The 24,718-nt window shown below is 41.2% G+C and overlaps 1 protein-coding gene across 2 annotated transcripts; it reads left to right on the forward strand.

Moving 5' to 3' along the window:
* Positions 1 to 1,531: 1,531 nt before the first annotated feature.
* LOC112963481 (tropomodulin-2) lies at positions 1,532 to 23,617 on the forward strand. 2 transcript variants are annotated; one of them, XM_026060566.1, is made up of 9 exons: positions 1,532 to 1,729; positions 3,469 to 3,625; positions 15,811 to 15,933; positions 18,166 to 18,252; positions 21,026 to 21,156; positions 21,804 to 21,911; positions 22,178 to 22,321; positions 22,649 to 22,793; positions 23,583 to 23,617. In XM_026060566.1, exons 1-9 carry the CDS (start codon positions 1,604 to 1,606, stop codon positions 23,615 to 23,617), a joined length of 1,056 nt encoding a protein of 351 aa, XP_025916351.1. In that variant the 5' UTR covers positions 1,532 to 1,603. The 2 variants fall into 2 exon arrangements, with proteins under 2 accessions (XP_025916351.1, XP_025916352.1); XM_026060567.1 differs by lacking the exon at positions 21,804 to 21,911.
* Positions 23,618 to 24,718: the final 1,101 nt, after the last annotated feature.

Below are 24,718 nucleotides of genomic sequence, written 5' to 3' on the forward strand. Positions count from 1 at the left end.
ATTTTTTACAACTTCTGTAACTTTGTTAAACATCAGATGCCAACTGACTTCCTAAAAGAAAACACCAATTTAATGAACAGTTGAATTCTACCATGACATTTGGAATGGCTTGACTTTAATGTAATGCTATGAAAATAAGGTAATAAATAGAGCCATAATAAGGAAAATAAATGAGATTATATAGGGGAAGTAATGCTTCTGCATGGAATAGGATGTTTAACTATTTCAGATCAAGGCTTGTCATGCCTTGTAGTATTCATATAATTCTAGATTTTTCAAATATGTGATTTTACTAATTATTCTCTTTCCTTTCTATAGGTTGTTGATTTCTGTTCATTTAGAAAAATGAGATATGTTTTAAAGTGCTTAATGATCAGGTCTGTTTTTCTGCCACTCATGTCCCACTTCTGGTTTAAAATCGTAGTTTTATTTTAATTAATTTTCAGATAAGTGGAAATAAATATTTTAATAGTGAAACTGTAATTAAATGCAAAATTTTCATTTCAATTTTGACTAAAAGAAAAATAAAGATCAAGTTTCCAGCTCATATAGGGAGCCACATATACCTGCATGGATTTTGTAGACTTATGACAATTGAGGACCTGGCCAAAAGTTGTGGTTGATAGATAAACCAGAGCCAGTAAAGAAAAAGAGTCATTTGTCATATGACCTATCATATGGCAACAACTTACTATTTATAGCCAGTGAATGACTTTCTTGTTACTGATCAGTTGGGATAATAAGGGACCACATTCAAATTTTAAAGCTTAGAGTTCATGAAATATTAAGTCCATATTTTGCTCGTGGCCACGGTTTGAATGCCCACAGGGGCCCCGTGCAGCAGGCTAATTTACAAATGATCTTTGGGGCTGTAATGAGCACATCCCACCCCAGGATTTATTTTGGTGACAACTGCTACCACTTGTAGCAAAAATTGGTTACAAATTACTGCTACAAACCAGCATACTTTAAGGCTTCTCAGGTAGCCAAGATGTACCAAAAAGCCGGCCATAATGATGTGGGTAAGCTTTTAGCCATCGGCAAAGCTGGAATAAGACGGAATACCTCAAGGCATAATGTTTTGTTTCTTCTTTGTCGGTGTTGGACTGTTTCCTATGACTCTGCCACTTTGCTATGATCCTTTTCATCCCTTTAGCCAAAAGAACAAGCAGATGCTCTGTTTCCAAGCAAATTAAATAAAACAGATTTATCTCTATAACAAAGGATAAGCTCCCAATATTTTTCTTATGCAAGTCTTAAAGCTTCTCTTTGCCATGAACCTTGAAGTTCCTGAATATACCAGTCCTTGCTGTTCCTAGGATACTTGCTGCCTAGCCAGCCCTAGTACTTACACACACACACACACACACACACACACACACACACACACCCCGGAGCTGAGCCAGAACATTTTGTTTCTTTGTTTTCATTAATAAAGTGTAAATGCGACTCTCAGCATGTGGGCCCTTTACGACTGTATCTGCTAAATGGAGACACTCAAAATGCCTTCTTGTTAACAGCGACCGAAACCACGAGACGCGCAGTGCTCCCGAATGGTCGAAACCCTGAAGAGAAGCATCCGCTGAGCAGTGCAGCAGGAGCCATGTCTCTGCCCTTCCGCAAAGAGTTGGAGAAATACAAGAATATCAACGAAGATGAAATACTCAGCAAACTCTCGGAGGATGAACTGAAACAGCTAGAACATGTTCTTGACGACCTTGATCCTGAGGTTAGTGCTAGGGGCCAGGGGACTAATATTTCAAATGCTATCGACTGCAAATGCCATGTTCTGCAGCATTTGGTATTTGCGTTGTGCCACGGGAGAGGCAGTGTGCTCTGAAGGATGAACAGCTCAGCTAGGGGCATTTTGGTTTTGCTCCTGCTGTGATGGACTACTTGCTTTTGTACAAGCCGCGGTGCCTCCTCCATCCCTCGTCTATTTAGGCACGAGCTTGTCTGAGCTGTAAATCTTAATCATGTTTGTACACGGCAGTAGGATGAGACGCCTTATGTGGCTGCTATTTCTGAGCCCAGCAATAAACAAACAAACTTAATGGGTGTTTGTGAAGATTGGATCTTTGGAACTTCTGAAATCTGTTGACTATGTCATTCAACGCAGATATTTTTAACTGAGGAGAATATATTTAGGCATGATTTAGGAAAGGCAGACTCAGCTACATGCTGTCATTTTCTAGAGAACAAGGATAATTTGGATATTTGAGGAGACTGTTGCAGAGTGCCTAAAGACCTCTGGCCTGGGCACCGCTCGGTCCCACAGCAGTGGGTTAAGGGCCCACGTGTTCTTGTGGGAAGTCTGCCTGTACCTGCCACAAAAGCTGCTGGGCTGATGTGGGAGTTTGAAAACCAGCAGATAATCTGTCCGATAAAATTCATTCACTCTGGAGACAAAGTAAAGTGCGAAAAACCAATAGGTTTATAGGYTGTAGTTTTATAGCACACATTTACCTGGAGGTTAAGGGTGGGCTTTAGAGTCCTCCCCTCCCTTCTGCCCACTTCTCTCCACTACAGCCACCTTTTCAGTGTGTTTTTCGGGTAAGTTCAGGTATCTGGCAGCTCAAATGGAAACAGCGCATTCCAGAAAAAAAGCCACAGTGCCTCTGTAGCCGATCCCCGGCGTGCAGTGCAGCTGTACCACTCCGGACACGGCGGTGGTGCCCAAGTCAACGCAGCCCCTGGGGTTCATTGGCAGCTCAGAAGCGGCCGGGCGCTTGCCGCACACCGGCCTCCCCGCGCGCGCGCCGGCCAACTGTGCAGCGCTTCGGCAGCGCCCCGGGGCAGCCCCAGCACGGTGGCTCTACTGCGTGTGCGCTGCTGGCCCGTGTGCCGGCAGCCTTTCTGGCGTTTCCTGGGCAGAAACGCGGAGCCCTGTGCATGCTCCTGCCTCCCGCGATGCAGGTGCAGTCGTACGGCCACACAGCTGCCTGGCGAAAGCGGGGCTTCGCCTGCTCGCTTCCTGCACACCCCGCATAATTCACCAGTTATTTTCGGCGCGTTCTACTCATTTCTGAAGTCCAAGAAACAGCATTAGAATGACATTAATTTTTTGAAAAATGAAAAGAGAGGGGTAAAAATGGGCAAAAGAACAAATGAAGAGAGGAAAGGTAGAGAAAACATATCCTGTTCCACTTACCTGGACTCTAAACTATATGGTTGTAGGAGGCACAACACAAAGGATTCTCATCTTGCTCAGGTCTTTGGTGCTAGGCTTGTAAATACGGTTAATAAAAATATTCCGAGGTGGCAGAAGTGAGAAGCCTGAAGATACTGATTTTAATGATTACATTTGAATAATGTGTATAACTGCCGTCACCAAAGAGCCTTATGTGAAGTAACATGCAAAGAATAGTTTCACTTAAAAAAAAAACACTACTGAAATTAAATGTGGGACCCTATGTGAAACTGCGCCATCACCTGTGTGTCCGTGGCTGTCTTTCCCGGTGCTCGCAGAACGCCTTGCTGCCCGCGGGGTTCCGGCAGAAGGACCAGACCACCAAAGCTGCCACCGGCCCCTTTGACAGGGAGCGCCTCCTTTCGTACCTGGAGAAGCAAGCGCTCGAGCATAAGGACAGAGAAGACTTTGTACCATTTACGGGGGAAAAGAAAGGTACGGTCCGTCGCCGGCTCCGCGTCGAGCGCTGAGCCACCTGAACGCGGGCAGGCAGGGCTGCGCGGCTGCTTTGTGAAAGCGGCCGGCGCAAAAGCGGCGGAGGCCGTGTTGCGCAGGGTGAGGCTCACGAGCCGGAGTCAGAGCTGTTGCTAGAGGAGGTAAAGCGGTGGTTTTATCTGCGCTGGGCTGGTCTGCCTGGCCCCTCTGGAGTTATAATCCCAGGTTTTGGATCAGGCCCATGAGGGGGTTTGCGAACACGCTGACACCAACCCAGCAAAGGGCTGGAGTAGCAGCTTCCCGTCCAGCAAATGCCTCCGCCTGAAGTTAAGCACGGTCCCAGGTAGCTTCATCAACTTAACGAGGACTACTCCTATATTAAGCCTTAGGCCCATGCATGGGTACTGTACTAGGGGAGGTGGTTAGGAGGAAAAGTCTCAAATACCTTTCTAAGTAAGCTTTATTTGCAATCACTGTAAGTAATAGTTCAGAGAGTGCACTTAAAAAAATAAGTATTTTTCCAGTTGTTTACTAGCACATCTGGCAATGCTGTTCCCACAGTTTCTCTGTTTCCCTTTGTCCTACAGCTACAGGGGAAAAAAAGGGAGAAAAACAGGAAAAACTAATTCTAATCACTCAGACATTGGTTGGGTAACCTTAGGGTAGTTACAGTCATGTTTTTAAGTAGACAGTGTTCTTTTAGCACCATTACCTCCCTTTCTTCATCTGTATACAGTGGACAAAAACACCCACCTCAGGCCACCCCTTCATTCAGGAAGGAACTTAAGTCCAGCCGGTTTCCAAACATCCGATAAATTTCCTGTTATTTCAATGGGACCTGCTTAAAGGTAAGCAGGTATTTCAGGAGAGTCAAGAGCAACATTTTTTACTTTGTGTATCATTACTATTTACAAAGGATATAAAATGTCATTTGCAGGCTGAGTTATTGTTACTATCATGACATTGTATTTTCACGCTTTGAAACAATGGTTTTGGAGAATAGGGACAGTTTTCAGCTAGATCTGATTGACGCATTTTTTATCATGCAGCACTTTCATTTCCCTAGGTTTTCCTCCATCAGAACTTGTGCTTAATGCTATTCACAGGGCTGATGCTGAGCCTGCTGAAATACAGTAGCATTGCAGGGATCCTGCAGGTAGCAGGCGCAATCAGGCACATACTGTACAGAAAGGAAAATGGTTCGTTGTCACATGAACTTATTACCAATTGCTTTTCTTTTCCAGTCTCTTATAGACCATCGTGTTAACGCAATACAAGTCACTGCTGGAAGGCTCTGCGTATATATACCAACACCATCAGTCAGGTCTCACCTTGCTGATCTTTAATGGCTTAGGGCTAAGCTGTGCCATTTTGCGTTGTAGCCATGTCTGAGATCTCTAAGCATGTCTGAAACGTATACAAAAAGCAAACAGTGGTGCATGGAATTGTATATACCCACAGGACACACTTGATCTGCGTAAAACTAACCGCTGTGTTGTCCATGCCAGTGTTATTCTGCATATTGGGATGTTTCTTCTACCTGAGTTTTCTTTTGATGAGGCTAAAGCAGCATTATTCTTTAATTTGCCCCCAGATGTCCTTAAAGTTCCTATTAATGCTCTTTATTAATTCCTGGTGTCTCTGGTGGAAATACCACTGTTCTACAAACACAAATAACCACACATTTCAGTTATCCCTCAGCACAGAGTGAATTCAGACATCCTGGCACTTAAAGCTATTCTTACTTTGTTTTTTGTTTCATTGTGATCATTTACATCAGTTACAGTTTTAGGAATTATTATGATTATGAGGGTTTTTTACAGCATTTTAGGCTAAGGGAATTACTCCCTCAGTTTCTCTTGTTCTCTCGTATTAGTTCTTTATCCCAGACAAAATCCTTAATATTAGCCCTAGCAGATTAAATCACATGAAAACAACCATGTGTTCCTTGCTTTATGCAATCATTTTACAATTACAAACTAAACACAAAGAATTCTAATAAATTTTCATTGAACTGAAAGGCCACATGCCATGAAAATACTCTTTGCTTCTCTGTTAACATTAGAAATAACTGAATTAATCTGAACCTGATACAATTCATTGTGTTCAGTACCTTGATAATTGAGAACTGGATAGACTGTGCAGCATCATTTTTGTGCTGTTTTCAAGGAATTGGCTTTGGAAAAGAATCTTTTTATTTTGAGCTTGGCGTGTCCTAGATTGGTCCTAGTGCCTCTCTTCTGCTGCYCTCTGGCTTGCCTGGCACGGAGGTTCCTACAGACTGACAACCAGATTTCAAGCACTGTGCTTTGCTTTGCTGCCTCCCTTCCTTCTCCTTTCCCTTGCTCTGCCCTGCAAAGACATCACGATTTCTAAGGCTCAGAATCTGAGTCTCGGAAAACAGACGACTGAAATCTCCATCTGCCAGATAAACACCTGCTGAAGTCTTCCTACAAATTGTATGATAATCTGGCTGATTGGGTGGACGTGATGAAATGTGCTGAATGCTGCCTAAAGGCCAGGCGTGCATGGCTGGCTCCGTATCTAGAATCGGTGCTTCGAACTGCGGCGTTATTTGTTTTGGCAAACTTGATTGAAGAAGCAGTAATGGAGTGACTGTATTAAAACATCAGTGAGTTGACTTTCATTTATAGTAAGATATTTTCTGTGCAGGGAAATAAAACAATCCTGCAAAGGCCTCTCCAGCATATGATACTGTATGTTAGATTTTAAGTCACTTTAATTAGAGAATAATTGACATTCTTTCAAAGCTCAATAATTAGTCCAGGATAAATAATTTACATTTTGAAAATGTGTCCTCATAAGAAACTTTAGAAGAGTATCTCTTGGGGAAGAGCTTACTTTTCACCTTCTGCATGGTGATGGACTCTAAAGTACCTTTACAGTTTGGTAAATATTTCTATTATTACATTAAATATATGCCCATTAAAAGATTTCTTTACCTTATAGCAGCTCTCTAATGTAGCCATACTATAAATAGTCCCAAATTAATTTTAAAGTAATTCTGCTAGTTAAAAATTAAGCACTGGGAGAGCTCCAAAATGCATATGGTTGTATATAAATAGAAACGGGAGGTGTGGATGCCAATAGGCCATTTGGCATTATTTCCCACCTGAGGATATTTGTGTGTTAGTAGCATTAGAATACGTCAAGTGTTGTTTCAGCTTTTGTCACTGTAGTTTGATATTTGCCTTCCACTGGGAAAATATCTATTTTTTTCAAATTTTGGAAGTGGAATGTTTCTACCATATGTTAAGTGACACTTTTGCCCATTCCTATGGTTATCATGCAAAGCTGGTACTGACTTGGAAACTCAGTGGTGAGCTGAAAAGAAGGTGGCATTTGAAATAACCTGCTTCCAGAAGAGTCCGGGATGCATCATTATTTTTTATCCAGTGTCTCTGCCTTCCTTTTTCTTTTTTTTTTTGGTTAATGTTTTATTGGAGAGTTCTTGAACAAAAAGCAGTACCAAACAACTGCTGAAGGACAAAATTCAGTTGCCTGTGTTGGTCTTTATATGCTCAAAACAACCATAAGGTTTTGATTGTGCTCGAAAACAAGCCAAAACAAATTCCAGGGTTAATGGAGATTTTGAGAGTGGTTAGAATGCAGGAAGTGTTAAATATGAGCTCGGGGGAGTTGGTCGTGCAGAGAATTGCCTTGGTTTTGATTGTAATCATGTTCTTGAGAGGTTTGAAGTGTTTGGCAAAAACAACCAAACGTATGGCRAGCATTAGAGTTTTGGCCCTCTGCCATATTTTGGCTTGGTAACTTCCTACATTAATTGCTGTACAAAAGGAAGATTTTAAGCTTGTATGGGATAGCTCTCAAATTGCAATGAAACCCTCAGTTTTGTGCTGAACGAGGACCAGAGCGGTCGCAGCCTGATGGGCTCGCACCCCAACGGACCATTTGTTCAGACCACTTTACCCCGCGTTCTCGGAGCCCCACTGACCTTTCAGGCATCTGCCTCTCCCCGATCTGCACCTCCACGAGCCAGGGAGTGGGTACGTCATTTGCGTGTCCCCGTCACAAGTGTCTGCGCCCGTCTGTCGCATGCAAAAGCTCTGGTGGCTTTCAAGAACTGTCGTGCAACACAGCTGGTTAATCAGCCATTCCCATAAACAGCGGCTTCGGTATTCATGAGCAGTGGAGGCCGAGGGAGTGAGCACGCCGTATTGTAGCCATAGCGATTGGCAGTTTGTAAGTGTTTATTTTGTGTATTTTTTGGATTAGTTCCTATTTATGATAGATGCTCTAGAAATCCTTACATAGAAGCCAATGAACTACAGAAGTAATGCAGACTGACTCACTGCGTTTAACATATATAGCTGGAACAACTGGTTATCACACTGAGATCACTATAAAGCCTTTTCTGTATCATTTGCAAGTTCATGAAAGGTTAAGGAATAAAAAGGGAAGGTTGGTAAGTCAGGGATAGAGCAGGCTAATGTTACAGGCCCAAAATGTTAAACAGCAATGTCAATGCTACATGACTATTATGAGAAGAAACAGGAATGAGAACACATGAGTTACTGTTCAAGGCAGAAAGGTCTGAGAAAGAGGAAATGATAATTTTATGTCCTAGCATCTCAGTTAGCACTTGACACCTTTTTGCAGTTGTCTCTCAGCCTTCTTGTGTGATTGTCCCCAAATTTCCCCAAATTGTCCAATTTTAGAAAGAATAATAATCCTCTATTCTTTGCTTATCTTTGTTGCGACATGCCAGAGGCTTTTTCTTACTCAGTGCATGTACATCTGATCTCAGTTAAGATCTGAGTGCTACTGTAATATAAACATATACTATTAACGACATTTCTGTTTCTGCTTTGTTGCAGTGGTTCTCTTACTACACGATACTAATGAGACGTAATTGAAAAAAAAGTTCTGTTATTGTGAAATATCATTAGATATGAAAAGTTGGCTATGCCTTTTTTAATTGCTTTAAGGATTGYTGTTTCAATCCTTCAGCATTATCCCTGTTTTCTACAAGGTCTTCTAATCCTTGCCAAACCACTTCATTTTGGATCTGATCCAGTTCTCATCAAAGTCATGGAAAAACTCCAGTGGATTGGGCCATTATTATTTGTGGCTGGAAAAGGAAGGGGAACACACTTGTATGTGATTAAATGCTAACATTTTCAGCCAACTGATAAAAGCAAAAAGGAAGAAAACGATGACTGAACCAGAACGCTTTTGGCCAAACCCGTTTTCAGTTGCTCTGGCAGAGACCACCTATCTCGTGTGCTGTGCTGTGCCAGGCAGAGTATCGATACTCAGCACTAGTAATGATGACAGTCATTTTCAGAAGGCCACAGCAATAGAGTAGATGCTAATGAATTCCAATTTTGGTTTCTGTAACAGACCCCATATAAGAACATTATGATTTAACTTAGAGACATGGTATCTTTTTTGGATTGACGGAGGCAGCCTTTTCACTCCCAAAGCTGAAATACATGTGTTTACATTTTTGTCACCTTCCTCCTGTTCTTCGAGGCTTAAATTTAGGACTGATGTTATTCTCTTAAAACACTAAAAGTGCCGCTGCTGCTGCTGACAGTAATGCCTATGGTCAATGTCTTTCTCTGCTTTCTTTTGTAAGACCCTGTTTTAGYTGCTTGTGACTTTGCCAAACTCACACAGTTCACACTGAAATTTCCCATGCTGAGATTCTGCCTCAGGCTGAATTTTTTTAGAAAGTGTCAGCAAAAAGGACTCAGCTGTTTCCAAGAACAAGATTAGGAGAAAACACATTGTTTTAGCCATGTAGAGTAAACGTTTCCAGCTGTTTTTATGAGCTGCAGTGCCTCCCTGCTTTGAAGAGGGGCCCTGAAATGTGTGCCCTCTGCAATCCCCAGGGACACCCGCTTGAATGTGGCATTTTACAAAATACTGTACTTTCTGTACATCCAGTTTGTTGTCGTATTCTCCAGATATTCCCCCTGCAGTGGGTATTAGCGATGTGATGCCCTCAGAGCTCCTGCCCCCACGTGCCGGCAGCCCCCAGGCCACCGCGGCAGCCCCGCGGGACCTGGCTCGGCCACGCTGCGCGTCCGCGACGCTGCTCGTCGGAGAGGCCCCGGCTGCGGCACGACGGCGGGCAGGGGGACGCTCGCCGGCGCCCACCGCGGCCCCCGGCCTTTGGAGGGCCCTGCAAGGAGAAGAGGGGCGAAACAGCCAGCACGGGGGCAGAGCGGTGGAGGGATTCGTTCTGGAGGAGCAGAATGAAGATATTCAGAGTGAGGGGAGAGATGCAGCCGCATCCCCGGGATGGGGAGGCGACAGGCGGCGAAAGGAACGGAGGGAAAAAGGCTACGCAGGGTGGGAGGAAAGAGGACAGAGGTACGTAATTAGTGCGGAATCTGGTTTTGCCCAAGTTTCAATATTCTCCGATGTGCCAGAGGAGGTGAAACGCAGCAGCAGAGCTGGGTCCGTCCCCCTCTACTGACACTGCACACAGACGAAGAGCTTTTGGCTCCTGTCAGTGCCCGAGTTAATCCAGGGGTTAATCCTGAGGATGGTTGTGGGAGCACAGGGATCCKGACTGCTCTGGTGATCCATGTGAGGGTCTGAAAAAATTCTGGGATTTCTTCTGTTTTAAAGGTTATGGGTTCGCTTTTACTTATTATTTGAGAAAGTCTGCTTTTCTGAAGCAGTCCTAAAAGGGTCTTGTTAACATGGCAGAAACCAAACGTGCTGATCGCAGGCAAGGATGCTGGGCAGCTTTAACTTGGTTCTTTGTGTCTATGCACAGCGACAGCTTTAGTGACTTTGGAAAGCTTAACTTTGCAACCTTCCTGTTCCTTTATCATAATTTTTTAGGCATCTAATATGCAGTCAGTAACCCAAGAGTAACAGTAGAGCAGCAGTTACAATACTGCGTTTTAATTACTACTAGCTTGCAGCTTCAAACTTCTTTGACCTTGGCCTTTTTTCTTGTTCATAATTCAAATGTATTCCTGGTAAGAATTAATTTAATTACATTTTTGTAGAATATTTGTAGAGAGGAATTTAAGTAAGTCTCAAAAGGAAAGACTAGTGCAAGTGGAAAAAGTGAACTGTGTGTCTGTGATTTCTGCAAGGCAGAATCCCAAGATTATTGAATTTCACTCCTAAGGGCAGTGCAACATTCTCAACTACTAGCTGAGAATAAACAGGAACTCACTCTAGTCAATGATTCATTGAAAAATAAGAAGTAATGAATGTAACGAGACATTTTCTTAAAAGTACAATAATCTGAATTACAGTTTATAGGAAAAAGAAAGGACGTTGTTATTTTACAATTATGGTGGAAAATGTATTTGTATTATAAAATTAAGTAACTGTCCTTAATAAAACATAGAAAGGACATTTTTACAGCTAAGATCAGTGGACTTACTTCCCATTGCTGTGCACTTTGTTGAGTCATTTTGGCTTGTGCAAGGTGGGAACAAAACATTACTAAATAAAAATGGTGGCAATTTGTATCTATTTGCAAAAGTCTAATTACATAAGAAGCAAAGCTAATGACATAAGAAGCAGGGCAGAGAGGAGACAGACCAGAAATGATGTTACAAATGCTATAAACTCCAGATGAAGATGAAATCCTCAAGCTGACTTTTTTTATGGACATACTGGTAAAATCCTGCCAATTTCGCTATTTGGTTTCCTTTTTTTTCCTTCCCTATAAACAACAATAAATATAAACTTACTTTAGGAAAATACATATGAAGTAGTTCCCTGCTGAAGTAATACATTTTTTCCTACATATTTAGATGTGCATATGTGATTGTGTAGTTAACTATTGCTGGATAGGAAGGTGGAGCTAGGGTTACGTCTAATTTCCTTGCTCTACTTCAGTTTTGCTTTAAAGGGGGTATTTGCGTAATGCAGGAAATCACAGCCTGCTGCAACCCAGTGGCAAAACTATGTCAATGGTGTTATGACTGTACCCAGTGTATTTCTTCTTTTCATAGTATTTGTCTTCCTTTTATCTCACTCTGCTTTTCTCAGTCTCTCTGTATTTGTTTCAGTCCTTTTTACTGCTTCTTTCTGTTTTTCAATGGATTTTTTTCCCCAGTCTCTTTTGAGCAAAACATGAACCATATCCTATTTCACTTTGAGCAGAAGTTGTGCAGTGTGTGACACTGGAATAGTCTGCTATTATACTGAAGCAGGACAAACCTCTACTTGCTGCACTCACAGTCAGGAAGTCCCCTGGGTTATATAGGCCACCTCAGTCGTCATCCAGGGCAGCACAGGCAGCTATCCCAGTTTGACAGAAGGAAAGGGAGAATTCCCTGGAATTGATTTACACTGACAATTTCATGTTCAAAAAAAGCACTTTGGACTCCAGATATTTTGGATTTCTGTACATTTGTAAAAATGCAATGGTATTTTATTGCTTACTGGTTTATTTTTACTGAAATGGAGATTTTTTTTGCAGTTAAACACAAGAGTATATTATTTCTGTACATAAATATGCTTAACTTAGTGTTATTAACATTGAAGTTGCTCAAGTATGACATGTAAAAACATAACTTGTCACTGCATTTTTCACTGGTAGAAAGGTAGGGTATTATTATTAAGACTCAGTACAGAATATTAAGAATTTTGGAGGCAAATGTAACACAGCCAACATTATTCATCTCCCATGGAATGTTCTAATAAAGCATCTTCATACCATGAAGATATATAAGAATACTTCATACAACACCTTCAACATAGCATGAATATAAACAGCAATACAAAGAGTACCAAGAAGAGCAGCCTTTCTTCAAAAATCTCACTTTAAAATAAAAAAACCCTTCATTATTCTTCCTAGGCTTCAAAGTATGTACAAATAATACATTTTAAATTTAAGCTACAGTACAGCTGCAAACTGGCACGAGGACCACTGAAACAAGCAAGCCAGAATCCGCATTTTTTTTTGTCACTGAATTGCACGATGGCGCTATGTAATGAATTTATGATGGATGTGGGACCAGGAGGCACCTCCTGGATCTTTAAACTCTGTCCTCAAAATAATGAAAGAAAACTGGTCGATAGCTGTCTGTAAACACAGGCACACACTTTTGGCCTTGGCAGAAAGGTAATTAATTTCTAATAATGTGCTAAATGCATAAACTCTTTTAACCTGATTCTGTTATGCTACAGAATCTCTTCACAGTGGGCTAATGTAAAAGTATGTTCTTATCTAGATAGCTGAAAAAGAATATTTTTATAAAGCCATTGGATGCCAGCAAGGCCCACATATATTAAAGATATATATTATCGTCTTTGACATGACCTTACCCTTTTAAATATTTAATCTAACCAGTAATAGAATTTTTTTTCTGAAATGTTTGCCAAGAATGCTTTAAATGAAACTATCATTGAGAGTCATATGCACATTTAAAAAAGACTTGGGCTGCCATCCAAGAATTACACATGCCTGAAACAAATGCTTAAACCGTGTATTCCGATACATGTGAACTGCCTGGAAAAAGTACGAACCCAAACTGCCTGTACTGGTTTCCATTAGCCCTGGATTTCTTATATACAGGATACTTGGTCCATCCAGTTCCAAAGTACATAGGGAAGCACCAGCTGAAATATTTACCATGTTCAGGTTACCTAAGACGTGGGGTCCTATGTCCACATCAAATATTATTTAGCCTCCACTTGCATCAGTTTGAGATTCTGGAATGGAAGTGTCACTCCTCCCTAGACAGTTTTTAGCATTACATGGGAAGAGATGCCTCTGCAAAGCTCTTCTAAGGGAACTCTGGATTGAATAGCACTGCCGTGAATCAGGAGCAGGACACCGGTGAGACATTTGGGGGTCTGGGGTTCCCTGTGATGGGTGCCGTGGGGAGACCAGTGTGAAAGCAGAGACTTGTGTCAGGATTTGTTAACAGTCTGGCTGGGGTCTGGGTCTCATCTTTGGAGAATCACTTACTGCCTGCTTGAGATGGTTCATATTAGTTTGTGCCCCTGTGAAGCAGAGGGGATAATCTGATCAGTCAGGATACAGATAGGTAGGATACCCTCAAGGTGTTAGCAGCTACTGATTACTTGAAATTTGTGGAGACCCACCAGTGATCCGGAAGGAAGAACATTTTACAGCCAGTACCCCTCACTATTGACTGTTACTCAGATATTCCAATTAATGGTTGTTTTCAAATTCCCAACATATTCATGAATTGTCTCCTTGTCCTTGTCCTTATCCTCACCAGCCAAGCTGGCATAAAGTTAACTCTCAGTGGATGGTGTCTTGCAGGCTGCCCTCCAACACTTAAGATTACATGGTAATGCTGAGAGAGTCTTTAATCTTAGCACTTGCRCTGTTACAAAATCTGGAGAGCATGACTAACCTATCTTCACAGAGTGAGAGTATTTCTCCCCCCAAATTTTCACTTGACTTTTGTTTGATATTGCTGTCTCTGATTCATATCACCTAGTGAATGGTGAAGGTGAAAATGATTTTTACTTTCTGGCCCACAAGGGATTTATCTTCTAAGAGCCTCTTCCTGAAAAGAGGCTAGCTTAAAATATCATAGGAAAAATTAATCATAAAATATACTTTGTTTTTCTACATCACCTTCTGTCCAGTTTTGTCCTCAGAAATTATTTCACCTAAGTACAAATATCTTTAAGGTAAATAAGTCAAATTCTGCATCAGTAAACCTTAAGAGAATTTCAGAAATTTCCATTAAAATTTCTTCTGAGCCTATTCAATGACCTCATTCATGGAAGCTGACCATACAGAGATTGCTGCAGACAGACTTGTAAGATGAGATAAATGAATTGGGTATTATCTGCATAAAAATGATACTTAGGACCATAATGGGAAAAGATTTAAGTTACAGAAGGATGCCAGTGTCGAAAAGCCAGTGGCAGAGGGTCTATACTTCAACACTTAATATCAGAACTGTACTTATTAATGGTGAGAAAATAACATCACTGAGACAGTGAAAATAAAACTATTTTAGAACCATTTCAGGAAACCATAGGATGTGCTTCAAGCATTTCAGTTAGATCATACAGAGCTGTACAAATAAGACAATTTAAAGTTTACAATGGGTCAAAGCCACCTGCATCCAAAGGTCATCACAGCTTCATTACAACGGCATTAACTAAAGCTTGCTTGAAAGTTGGTTGTAAGGGACAAAGGTAAGGGGAACCACTCAGCTGTGGACAACAGAAAATGGAAATTCACAGAATTATCAGAGCAATGACACCATCTGTTGCACATAGCATCATCTAATGTATTACTTACTGTATGGGTTTGGCACATGGAAGTGTTGAGTGGGAGAAAAGCTGCGGCACTGCTGGTGATTGAAGTGCAGCCCTAACTCTGACTTAAAGGACCTCAGTAGAAGCCTTTGCAGTTGCATCATTACAATGCTGATATTGAGTATAATAATAGGACAAAGCAGTAGTTTGATGTTTTGTCTTGTTTCCGGATTTATCCTACAGTTTTCTTCTTTCAGCAGAAGGACTGATGATCTCAGTCTTTTGGGAATGTTGCATGGAAATACCTGCTAACACCAGTGTAACAGTGGCACATGAGGAGAGATGAAGCACAGAAAATAGATAGGTCAGGCCTTTCTCAGAAGATGTGGTTCAGTTCAGTTCAGACTTTTCAGGCCTGCACAGGTGATCAGGAGAAGGCGGTTTATGTGAATGATCACCAGGAAACAAAGAGGGGAGATACTGATGGAAAGGCTGGGAATTAAACTGCATTACTTCAGGAGAACAGCTTTGCAGAGTTTTCAGGATCTTGTATGAAATTTGGTAAACTGAAAGGTTCCTGTACTGGGATGTTTTTAATTGCCTCTGGTGCCTCATATAAATATAAGGATGAGATTTCTGCAGGCTTTTTGTGTAAACCTGATTCTGCCTATTTAAGCCAACAGGAAGCATTTCAGAAAAATCCCAGCTGTCACCAATCCTGGGGATTGATTTTAGGAAATTTTTTCCTATATTAATAATCACCCACACAGAGCAGAAGTCTGTACCTTTTATTTTTAGACTCTTTAAGATCCTGGTGTTGAGGATAGCACCAAGAAAGAAACTGGAAAACATGCACTTGATATATTTCCAAGCAGTTCCATTGTCACAGACCTATTCCCTCCACTGCCAGGAGGCAAGTGAGTTGTCCCAATAATTCATTTCTCATGCTGACTTTTTTCTTCTCTTAGGAAAAATATTTATCCCTAAAGAAAAGCCCATAGAAACTCGTACAGAAGAGAAGGTGACCCTGGATCCGGAACTAGAAGAAGCCCTGGCCAGCGCTTCAGACACTGAACTCTATGACCTTGCAGGTTAGCTAATGATCCCTACACTAGTTCTCCTCTGCCTGGACCTTCCTCCAAGAGTGTCTCATTATCATCTCCCAGGAACCAGCTATTTCACTATACAGACATGGGCCAACCTGTGGGCCACACATTGCTTGTGAGCACTTCATGCATGACTTGATAGCTGCTGCATTCCTTACCCCTCTCTCATTGACTTCTAACCGATGTGGCAGGCAAGGGAAGAAGATATACCAGCTAATGCGGTTTGGGGAAGGGATGGGTGAAGATGGTAGGCTGCAGACTGGGGTGTTTGCTTTCTAGTGGAGACCACTGATGCCACTGCATCCACGTTGTCTGCAGTGCACTACTGCTACCCCCTCTCCACTCTTAACACCCCACGTGGCAGTATGGACAGGTCAGAGGATGCGATGGATGAAGATCCTGTTTCCATGAGGAAATTTGGAATCCATGTCCTTGAATCAGGAAAACTGGTTGCCTCTGAGTTACATGCACACTGATTAAGCCTGGCTTATCCTCACCACTTCTAATTCTTTTCCTTTAATCCCAAGCAGAACCTAGAGTTCCAGAGTATGCACATGGGAGATAAATCTGAAGTGAATCCTCTCACATAAACATGAATAAAGATTTAAACCTACAATACAAAAGGCCAATCTATAGTTCTTGGGCTGTCTGTGGCTCTCAAGGGTTCATGTCATGGGTATGTCATCTGAATATACTCCTAAAAGATCATCTGAATCCCTAACTTGGGAAGAAGGAAACCAGCAAGGGCTACTCAAGCCAGAGCTGAGAGACCCCTATGGAACCATTGTCCTCTCCTGCCTCTTCAGCCCAGTTGAAGTGGATCCTTCCCTTGGCAGTCTGAGGTGCATGGTATATGCCTTGTGGCTCTTGTCTRTACAAGGATTTAGTGGGAGAATTTCAACTCCACTGACAATTTTCTGTTTTTCATTAGGAAAATCTAAATAAAATATTTCAGTGTATTTGATTAATCTAAAGCATTTTATTTTGGGTTAGATCAACATTAAACTTAAGCTCTTGAAGAGTTTATTATCCCATTGAAGGACATTATCTCACCATTTTCTTCTGTGATTCTTGGCTACACCACATATTTCTGGATGCATCATAGTCTTGGCTCTGATTGATCCAATGTGGTGTATCACAGGAATCACAGAATTACAATGCAGCTGGCACTTCTTCCGTAGAATGAAGTTCCAATTTTTGCTCAGCTCTGATCAGTACCCAGTATTTCATGCTAGAATTTATAGGTAACAAAGTCTAATGAACAACAATGAATAACACACCTACTGAAGAGAGTTTTGAAAATAGACTGCAGCAGCAACTAAAAAGTCATTTGCTTATGGAACAAAAAGTATTTTTCATAACAAAAATCTGATGATAAAGGTAAAAATCTACCTTAAGTCCATAACTTTTAATTCRTGCATGATCCTATAGAATAAAGTCCAAGTAGACAGTTAATCAGAGAAGTATCAGCAAGCATTGCATGATTTATCCTCTGACACTACGGAATTTAATTTGTATGAAAGATAATTTTGCCTACAGCTTCTTTTATGGAGTTTTGGTTTCTTTTGTCGTTTCTCTCATAATAGTTTATATCCTCACTATTTATTTTAAAGTACTGGAATATATTCTTTTTTTCCCCAAGCATGTTAGCATCCATGTTCTTCTTTGGGAAACTGCAGGATGATTACAATGAATGCAAACCTATTAAGCTAACCACATATAAAATCAAACACTTTTCGGTTGTGCCAGACAATAGAACAAGGGGCAATGGGAGGTTCAGATTGTGCATTAGCAAAAAAATTCTTTAGGAGGGTAGAGCGGCATTGAAATGAGTTGCCCAAAGAGATTGTGGAATTTCTATCCTTGGATGTTTGAAGATCTAGCTAGACAAAACCGTGGCTGACCTGGTTAGTGTTGGCAACAACCTTGCTTGAGTGGGAAGCTGGACAAGATGACGCCCAGAGGTCCCTTCCAGCTGACATTTCTATGATTCTATGATATGCATACTGCAATGATTGTTCGATGACCTATATTAAAAATGTCTACATTTCTAGTATTTAAACCCTAAAGAGTCACCCAACAAGCAATCAGAGAGTCACAATTTTATAAGGGTTATCTGTTTAGAGACCTAAATTAGAATTTGTAGCAGACATTTTTCTGCAAATTTGTTTCTCCTATTAATATTGTATTCTCTTGCTGTTATTTACACATTTGTAGCTGTTCTTGGCGTGCACAACATGGTCAACAACCCAAAATTTGACGAAGGAGGAGCCCGCAGTAAAGATGGAAAAGGAAGCGTGAGAAGTAAGCAAGCAGATTTCTCTTGTGGGCTATATGTCATCTTTAGGGAATTATACAGCTATAGGTTGGGTCTATTGGTCTAATTTAGTTTAGTGTAACTTGACCTTACTTACCTTGATTGATCCAACTAATCATGAAAGGGAGCTCTTTAAAGTAAATATAATCTAAAAATTCATTATCTATAATGACAACAATGAAATGCAAATAAATCATTAATAAGGAGCTTTGTTTTCCTAGGAAGCCACATCTAGCTCTGCGGAGGTGCTTGAAAGAGTGGGAGCATTTAAGAAGCCTATTTATTTATTTATTTATTTATTCCACTTTAGTTTAGGCATGAGACAGAAAACATACTGCACTGTAGCTAAGAGATGGCCACAAGGCCACAATGCAGGTGAGACCATCTCACCCTGAGTATATATATTTATGTAACTGAAGAATGACTTGTAACTTTTAGGCTCTAGCTCGGCAGATTTTCTGGCAAGGTCATGTCTCTGGCCAAATTCACATTAATCTGCATTCAGAGTCATGCAAAGACTGTATGACACTATTACTACCCTGGCTACTCTGTATGATCTGTTACTTCCACCTCAGATCAGTAGTGGCATATTTAAATGTTTTTATAGTTTGTCCATTATGTGACTCCTTAGGTACAGTCCACAGAAAGCATAATCACTCAGGAAAAAAAAAAAAAACAGAAAGTAGGAAAGTAGTTATTAAAAACAAAACCAGAAATGCTCACACTAAATAAAATATACTCTGGCGTATCAGATTTTAGCTCAACAACTGACAGGACACTGAGGGGAAGAAACATGTAAGTGTGAGTTCCAAGTTTTTCTTGTCCTAGATTTAAAAGCTGCCAAGCCTAGATCCAGAGCTCTTCACCTCCAAGCTCAGGGATATAAGCAGGCTAAACTTTGCTTTTCAAGACAAAGTTGTAGAATTTACTAAATTTACAGGAAGCAGTACTCAAAAAATACTTTCTTCTTGCAAGGCCATGAGAACAGCAGCTGTCGTTACCAAGGACTTTCATTTCCATCCTTCCCTAAAGGAAGGGGAGGTGGGAAAGTAGGCAGGACACCATGTCTCTTCATTTTTCTCAGGATTAAGACTGCTCTGCAAACCCCCACAGTGGGGCCCTGTACAAGCTGCCATCTATCTCTTAACAGGCAACTGCATGCATTACTAATCCACATAGATTTGGGACTATTTTTGTTGTACTGAGTCAAAATGTTAGCTATGTGAGTCTGCTAAACTATGCTCCAATCACAGATTTAACACCAGAAAATCACCCTGTCAGATCACTTTGTTCTTTGGTCCAAAAGCAATACCTTTCCCTAGCCAAGTGAAACATTTCAGGAGAAGAAGGAGACACATCTCAAAAGTTGCATGTTAATATGGCAAAACAGTACCATGATTAAAGAAACAAGATAAAACTCCTGTGAAGCAAGAATAAGTAGAAGAAAAAAAAAGAAAACTACTGCTAACTCTAGACTGGGTATAATGGGATCTCGAACCTGAGGACCGGGTCCAGGTCTCTCCCTGGCTCCCCGCTCAGCAGGCTGTTTCTACAAGTACAAAAATGCTTTGCTGATTTTTCTGTTCTTTTTAGCCATGAATCTAAGATGTGGTAAATGCTCTAAATGCATTTTACTAGCAATTTCCAATTTCCAACTCGCTAGGAAGGCTGAAGTATTATGCAGGCATATGTGAGATCTCTCAGGGAATTAGCAAAAATGGGTCGAGGTACAAGCAAGCAGAGTAAAAGCCAGCTCACAGTTTATGTATCACTTCATTTTTACTAAAAGCATGGGCTTTAAAAAATATTTTGGTTTTGTTGGCCCATAATATGGGATGAACTTTACCCATGGCATTGAACAGAAATGCATAGTACATTGAGACTTGAGCACAAGACTGCAAAATAACTCACTGTCTGCTGCGTAAAACAAAAGGGTTTAAACATACTTGTGGTCAGTAACATATTCCTTTCTTGCCTCTAGTGGCTTGGGTGGTCAGGGCTTATAAATTAATCTCCACAACTATATGCCTGGGAATTAGAAGTACTAATTGTGTTCTAAGCTATGATTTTTATGCATCTCTAAGAGTATTTATAGCTCATAGCTGCCAACATTAAAAATTGTATCTCTGGAGCACAGATACTCAAAGACTTCATAAATCCTGGTGTTGGCAGACAGACTTGCTTTTCATTCTTTGATAGTTTTATTATTTAGAAAGTGCAGATGCTGCAATTTTACAAGAGTTAATTGAATTTATAGTAAGGCTGGTAGCATCAAACTAGAGGAGGAAACTGAGGGGCCTCCTGACCATGTTCCTTTACGTTAGCACAGTCTATTTGTGAGGTGCAGAGATGTTTTCTCACTAATGTAATGGTTATGTTCTGAGGGCACCTTGCTTTGCAGACTTAAGGCTAAGAACACAGCAGCCCTTGCAGTATATTACATCTTATACAGTAGTCTTAAAAGCTGCTTTGGCTCAAATTAGTTGCACTGGGACTTTCGTGCATAAAGGAGGAATTTTCCCTCAACAATGCTGCCCAGCCACTGTGACTGCATTCCCAAGTACCATGCTTCTGGATGCCCAGAAGGTGAAGATGGCATGGCAGGGATATAAATCTAATCCTCCTAGTTACAAGTTTTTTGGTTCCTATAAACCCTTGCTTGAACACTACAGTACAAACCTAAATGAGAGTTGAAAAGCCTGACYGTTTCTGAGGATGCCTGTTTCTCATGTCAAAATTTAATGAGATCTTGTGTTGCAGATGTGGTCAAAGGTGAAAAGGTCAAGCCCATTTTTGAGGAGCCACCTAACCCAACCAATGTGGAAGCAAGCTTACAAAGGATAAAAGCAAACGATCCTAGTCTTGTAGAAGTTAATCTGAACAACATAAAGGTAGATGCTGTGGTTTCATTTCTGTCATCATAGGAGGGTTTACTGAAATATTTCCAAAGCCCTTGTCTTTTATCTTCAAATTTTTTCTCTCTTTCCGGTACAGGAAAAGCAGGACACACAGGAAAGGGCTGTGGAGGGAATTGTTCTAGAGGCTCCAAGGTCATCGATGCCTGCTATTGAATTAGATACCAATTAAAAGCCCAAGGGGTGATTCCCTCTGGCTGCCCTTCTTTAGCAGCTCGTAAAGCAAGATATCTCATGGGCACTACATAATCATCACTGGCCTAATTCAATTAGCCCACACATGCAAATAGAGAAGTGGCTGGGATGTGGCGACTCTGAACAACCAGCAGCAAAATAGGAAAGGAGCTCAGAGATYGGTCACGTGCTTGCATTGGCCTGACCTGATTAGAGGTGGTGCTGACAGACAGAGCGTCCTCCCRCAGGCCTCCAGCGGGCCTTGGAGGGCAGCTATGAGCGAAGAATGAGTTGTCCACTCTGAGATACTCTTAAAAGCACTGAGGATGATTAAATTGCATACTATTGCATGTGGCTGTTAATCAGTCAGTCTGGTAATAATTAGAATCGGTGTCTACTGACATGACTAGCTTTCCTGATTACTGGATATAATCTTTTTCTTAATGTAGAATATTCCTATTCCAACACTGAAAGAATTTGCAAAAGCTCTGGAAAGCAACATCCATGTGAAGACATTCAGCCTTGCAGCTACTCGAAGCAATGACCCTGTAGCTATTGTAAGTATAAACACTGTTTGGAAAAAAATATCAATTTTCAAGTAGGCCTATGTCTACTGTAGGATGCATCCTTCATTTTCCCTTGCAGAATTTCCCTGTGACAATGCATATTGGCAGGGTAATCTATTCTGTTCCACCTCTATGTTATTCGGAGCCTATTTGTCTTTTCTTTCTTTGTAGGTACAAAGCCACGTTTTGCAGCTTCTCTGTTATTTCCTGAAGCTTTCAGGAATTTGATCTCATATTCCCTCTTTTTGGCCCCTCAGGCATTTGCAGATATGTTGAAAGTGAACAAAACGCTGAAGAGTCTGAATGTAGAATCCAATTTCATCACTGGGACGGGTATTCTGGCACTGATTGATGCACTAAAAGAGAACGAATCCCTGACAGAGATTAAAATTGACAACCAGGTAAAGAGAGAGCACTGAACCTGAGTCTGCTTTGTTTCCCTTCCAGACAGATTCCATAAGTTCTCCCAGAGGGTCTGGCAAAGGCAAGGCAGCCTTTGGCAGCTCGCTTATTCTGCAGCTCATGTCCCATGCCCATGCAACCAAACAATGGAAAACATCTAAATAAAACCAGTCAAAGCCAAATACAAAACCCAGAGCAAAATCTCCAGAGATGGGATTCCCTGGAGTTTGCAGTATGACACTGAAATATAACCACTTCTCTCTCTCTTTCATTTGAGATTAAGTATTTTCTTTTCTTTTGGGGGCATTTCATCTCATCACCAACAGAGGCAGCAGCTGGGGACAGCTGTAGAGATGGAGATTGCCAAGATGCTGGAAGAGAACTCCAAGATTCTCAAGTTTGGATACCAGTTCACAAAGCAAGGGCCAAGAACCAGGGTGGCAGCAGCTATCACTAAAAACAATGATCTGGGTAAGATGCTACTACATCCACTCATCATTTGTTCTTGTGAGCCAAGCCCCGACTTGCCTAGACGTAGCTATTCCTGTCCATACGTAAGACTGATTTTTAACTTTGTAATGTCCAATCTGCTATATGAAAGGGGTGATGCATACCTCCATCACCTCAAGAGTAGAGGATAGCAATGATCTTATTGTGATTAAGAGCCACTATTCTTCTTCTCCCAGGAAAGGTGAGCCTTTCCCTTGGAGCACCCAGGCTTCCCAGCTGCCCAGTCAGCTGTTCTGGCCAGTAAGTAGAGAGAGCCAAGCCTGGTCAACAAGGGAACTAGAAAGACTTACTTGCCTGAGTGACCAAACACAGGCAAAGACTATAATAAATAAATAAAATAAAAAATAAAGCTTTGCACGTTCTACCYGAGTAAGTGTGATGTGCTTTGCCCTGCATGCTCAATACAYGAAATACGGAGGAGCTGACTGGGCAGGAGTAGCTTACAGTAAAAATGGACCCTATGTGTTACTAATCAATTCCACTTCAACTGTAGTGTCAAACYGGGATGCCTCCACTGAGGCAAATCCTCACTGGCTTCAGCTTGGGTTTCTCTCTGCAAGAACTAAGATAAAAATTGAGCTAGAATTCACTTCTTTCACTCAGATCCTTTGTTTTAATTTTTAGTAGAATACTTGTAGAAGCCCCTTCATTCCTATTCATGTTACTGGGAGTGTAGAGTACCACTGAGAAAAATGCTTAGATTCTCAGGAAAGCAAKAGCGAACACTCTTCCCTTGTTCTACTGGTGCAGTTCGGAAAAAGCGAGTGGAAGGAGAGCGGCAGTAGCCATGCCAGAGAGGATGCAAAACACGACTGGAGGCAGCCAACAACTGCAATCTCAGTGTTCACTGGTCAGAAGGGAAGACACTGGAAAACCATTATAATGGGAGTTGCTCATTTCCGTTAATGTTTCCTTTTAACCTTGAAAATGCAGCCTGATCATTTTTAACTTTCAGTTAATTCAACTTTTATGAGAAAAATTGATCATTGGTTTGATATTAATGAAAAAATTGTTTTACAATATCTGAAGCCAATAAGCAGAATGTTACGGTGTTACTGAGCATAACATATGGTGACATTGACCTTTATTTTAGACACTTTTTGCCATGTTAAAATATAATCTTGTGTATGGATAAGGGATACTCTGCTTAAAATGGGAATTCTAGGGCCAAGTCCTACAATGCCTTATGTTTTTGAATAATCCTAACTTATGTATGTAGTCCTGCTGAATTCAATGTGATGCTCCAGTAATGCCAGTGCAGGTTTGCAGGATCACACCCACGGGCCTCTCTCCTGCTCTCCAACCTGGACAGCAGGAACTCTGCGTTTGACAGAGCCCTGCTACCTCGTGTGGGTCTCTGCCCATGCGGGTCCAAGAGCAGGATCACGCCTAGGTGTATAAGCATTGTCAAAGCCTACTTGTTTACATAAGCTGAGGTTCGCTAGGAGGATCATTTCACAATGCTACACTGATTTGTTAACCTTACTTCACAATGGAAGGTAGTAGTAGTATTGCCAATCCTAGATACCTTAAACATTAGCTTTTTTCTAGTCCAATGAGTTTTTATTTGTTACTAGAACACACAGTTTACAGCAATATTTGTTTTGCTTTGAGCCATGTGTTTGACCTTTTTTAGTTCTGGTATTTATGTGCATTTGTTAGTGTCATAGAACTCAGGACCTTTTAGATGAAGATTAATTAAATAGTTAATCCAGGACAGCAGCTGTGCTACCAGGAAAAAACAGTAAGAACGTAGTTGTACCAACTACTTAACTTTCCTTTATAGAGACCAATTCAGGTTTGTCCTTGTATCATAAAGCACTTAGGTATTTGCATTAGTACTTAGCTGAATAAGGGCAGATTTAAGCATATGCACAAATGCTTTG

The sequence above is a fragment of the Apteryx rowi genome, unplaced genomic scaffold (assembly GCF_003343035.1).
Source record: "Apteryx rowi isolate R43461 unplaced genomic scaffold, aptRow1 scaffold_17, whole genome shotgun sequence".
Lineage (NCBI taxonomy): Eukaryota > Metazoa > Chordata > Aves > Apterygiformes > Apterygidae > Apteryx > Apteryx rowi.

Coding starts and splice junctions, on each gene's coding strand:
- LOC112963481 (XM_026060566.1), top strand. CDS start 1,604: ATGTCTCTGCCCTTCCGCAAAGAGTTGGAGAAATACAAGAATATCAAC. Junction 3,626..15,810: donor ATTTACGGGGGAAAAGAAAG/GTACGGTCCGTC, acceptor TTCTTCTCTTAG/GAAAAATATTTATCCCTAAA. Junction 15,934..18,165: donor TGAACTCTATGACCTTGCAG/GTTAGCTAATGA, acceptor ACACATTTGTAG/CTGTTCTTGGCGTGCACAAC.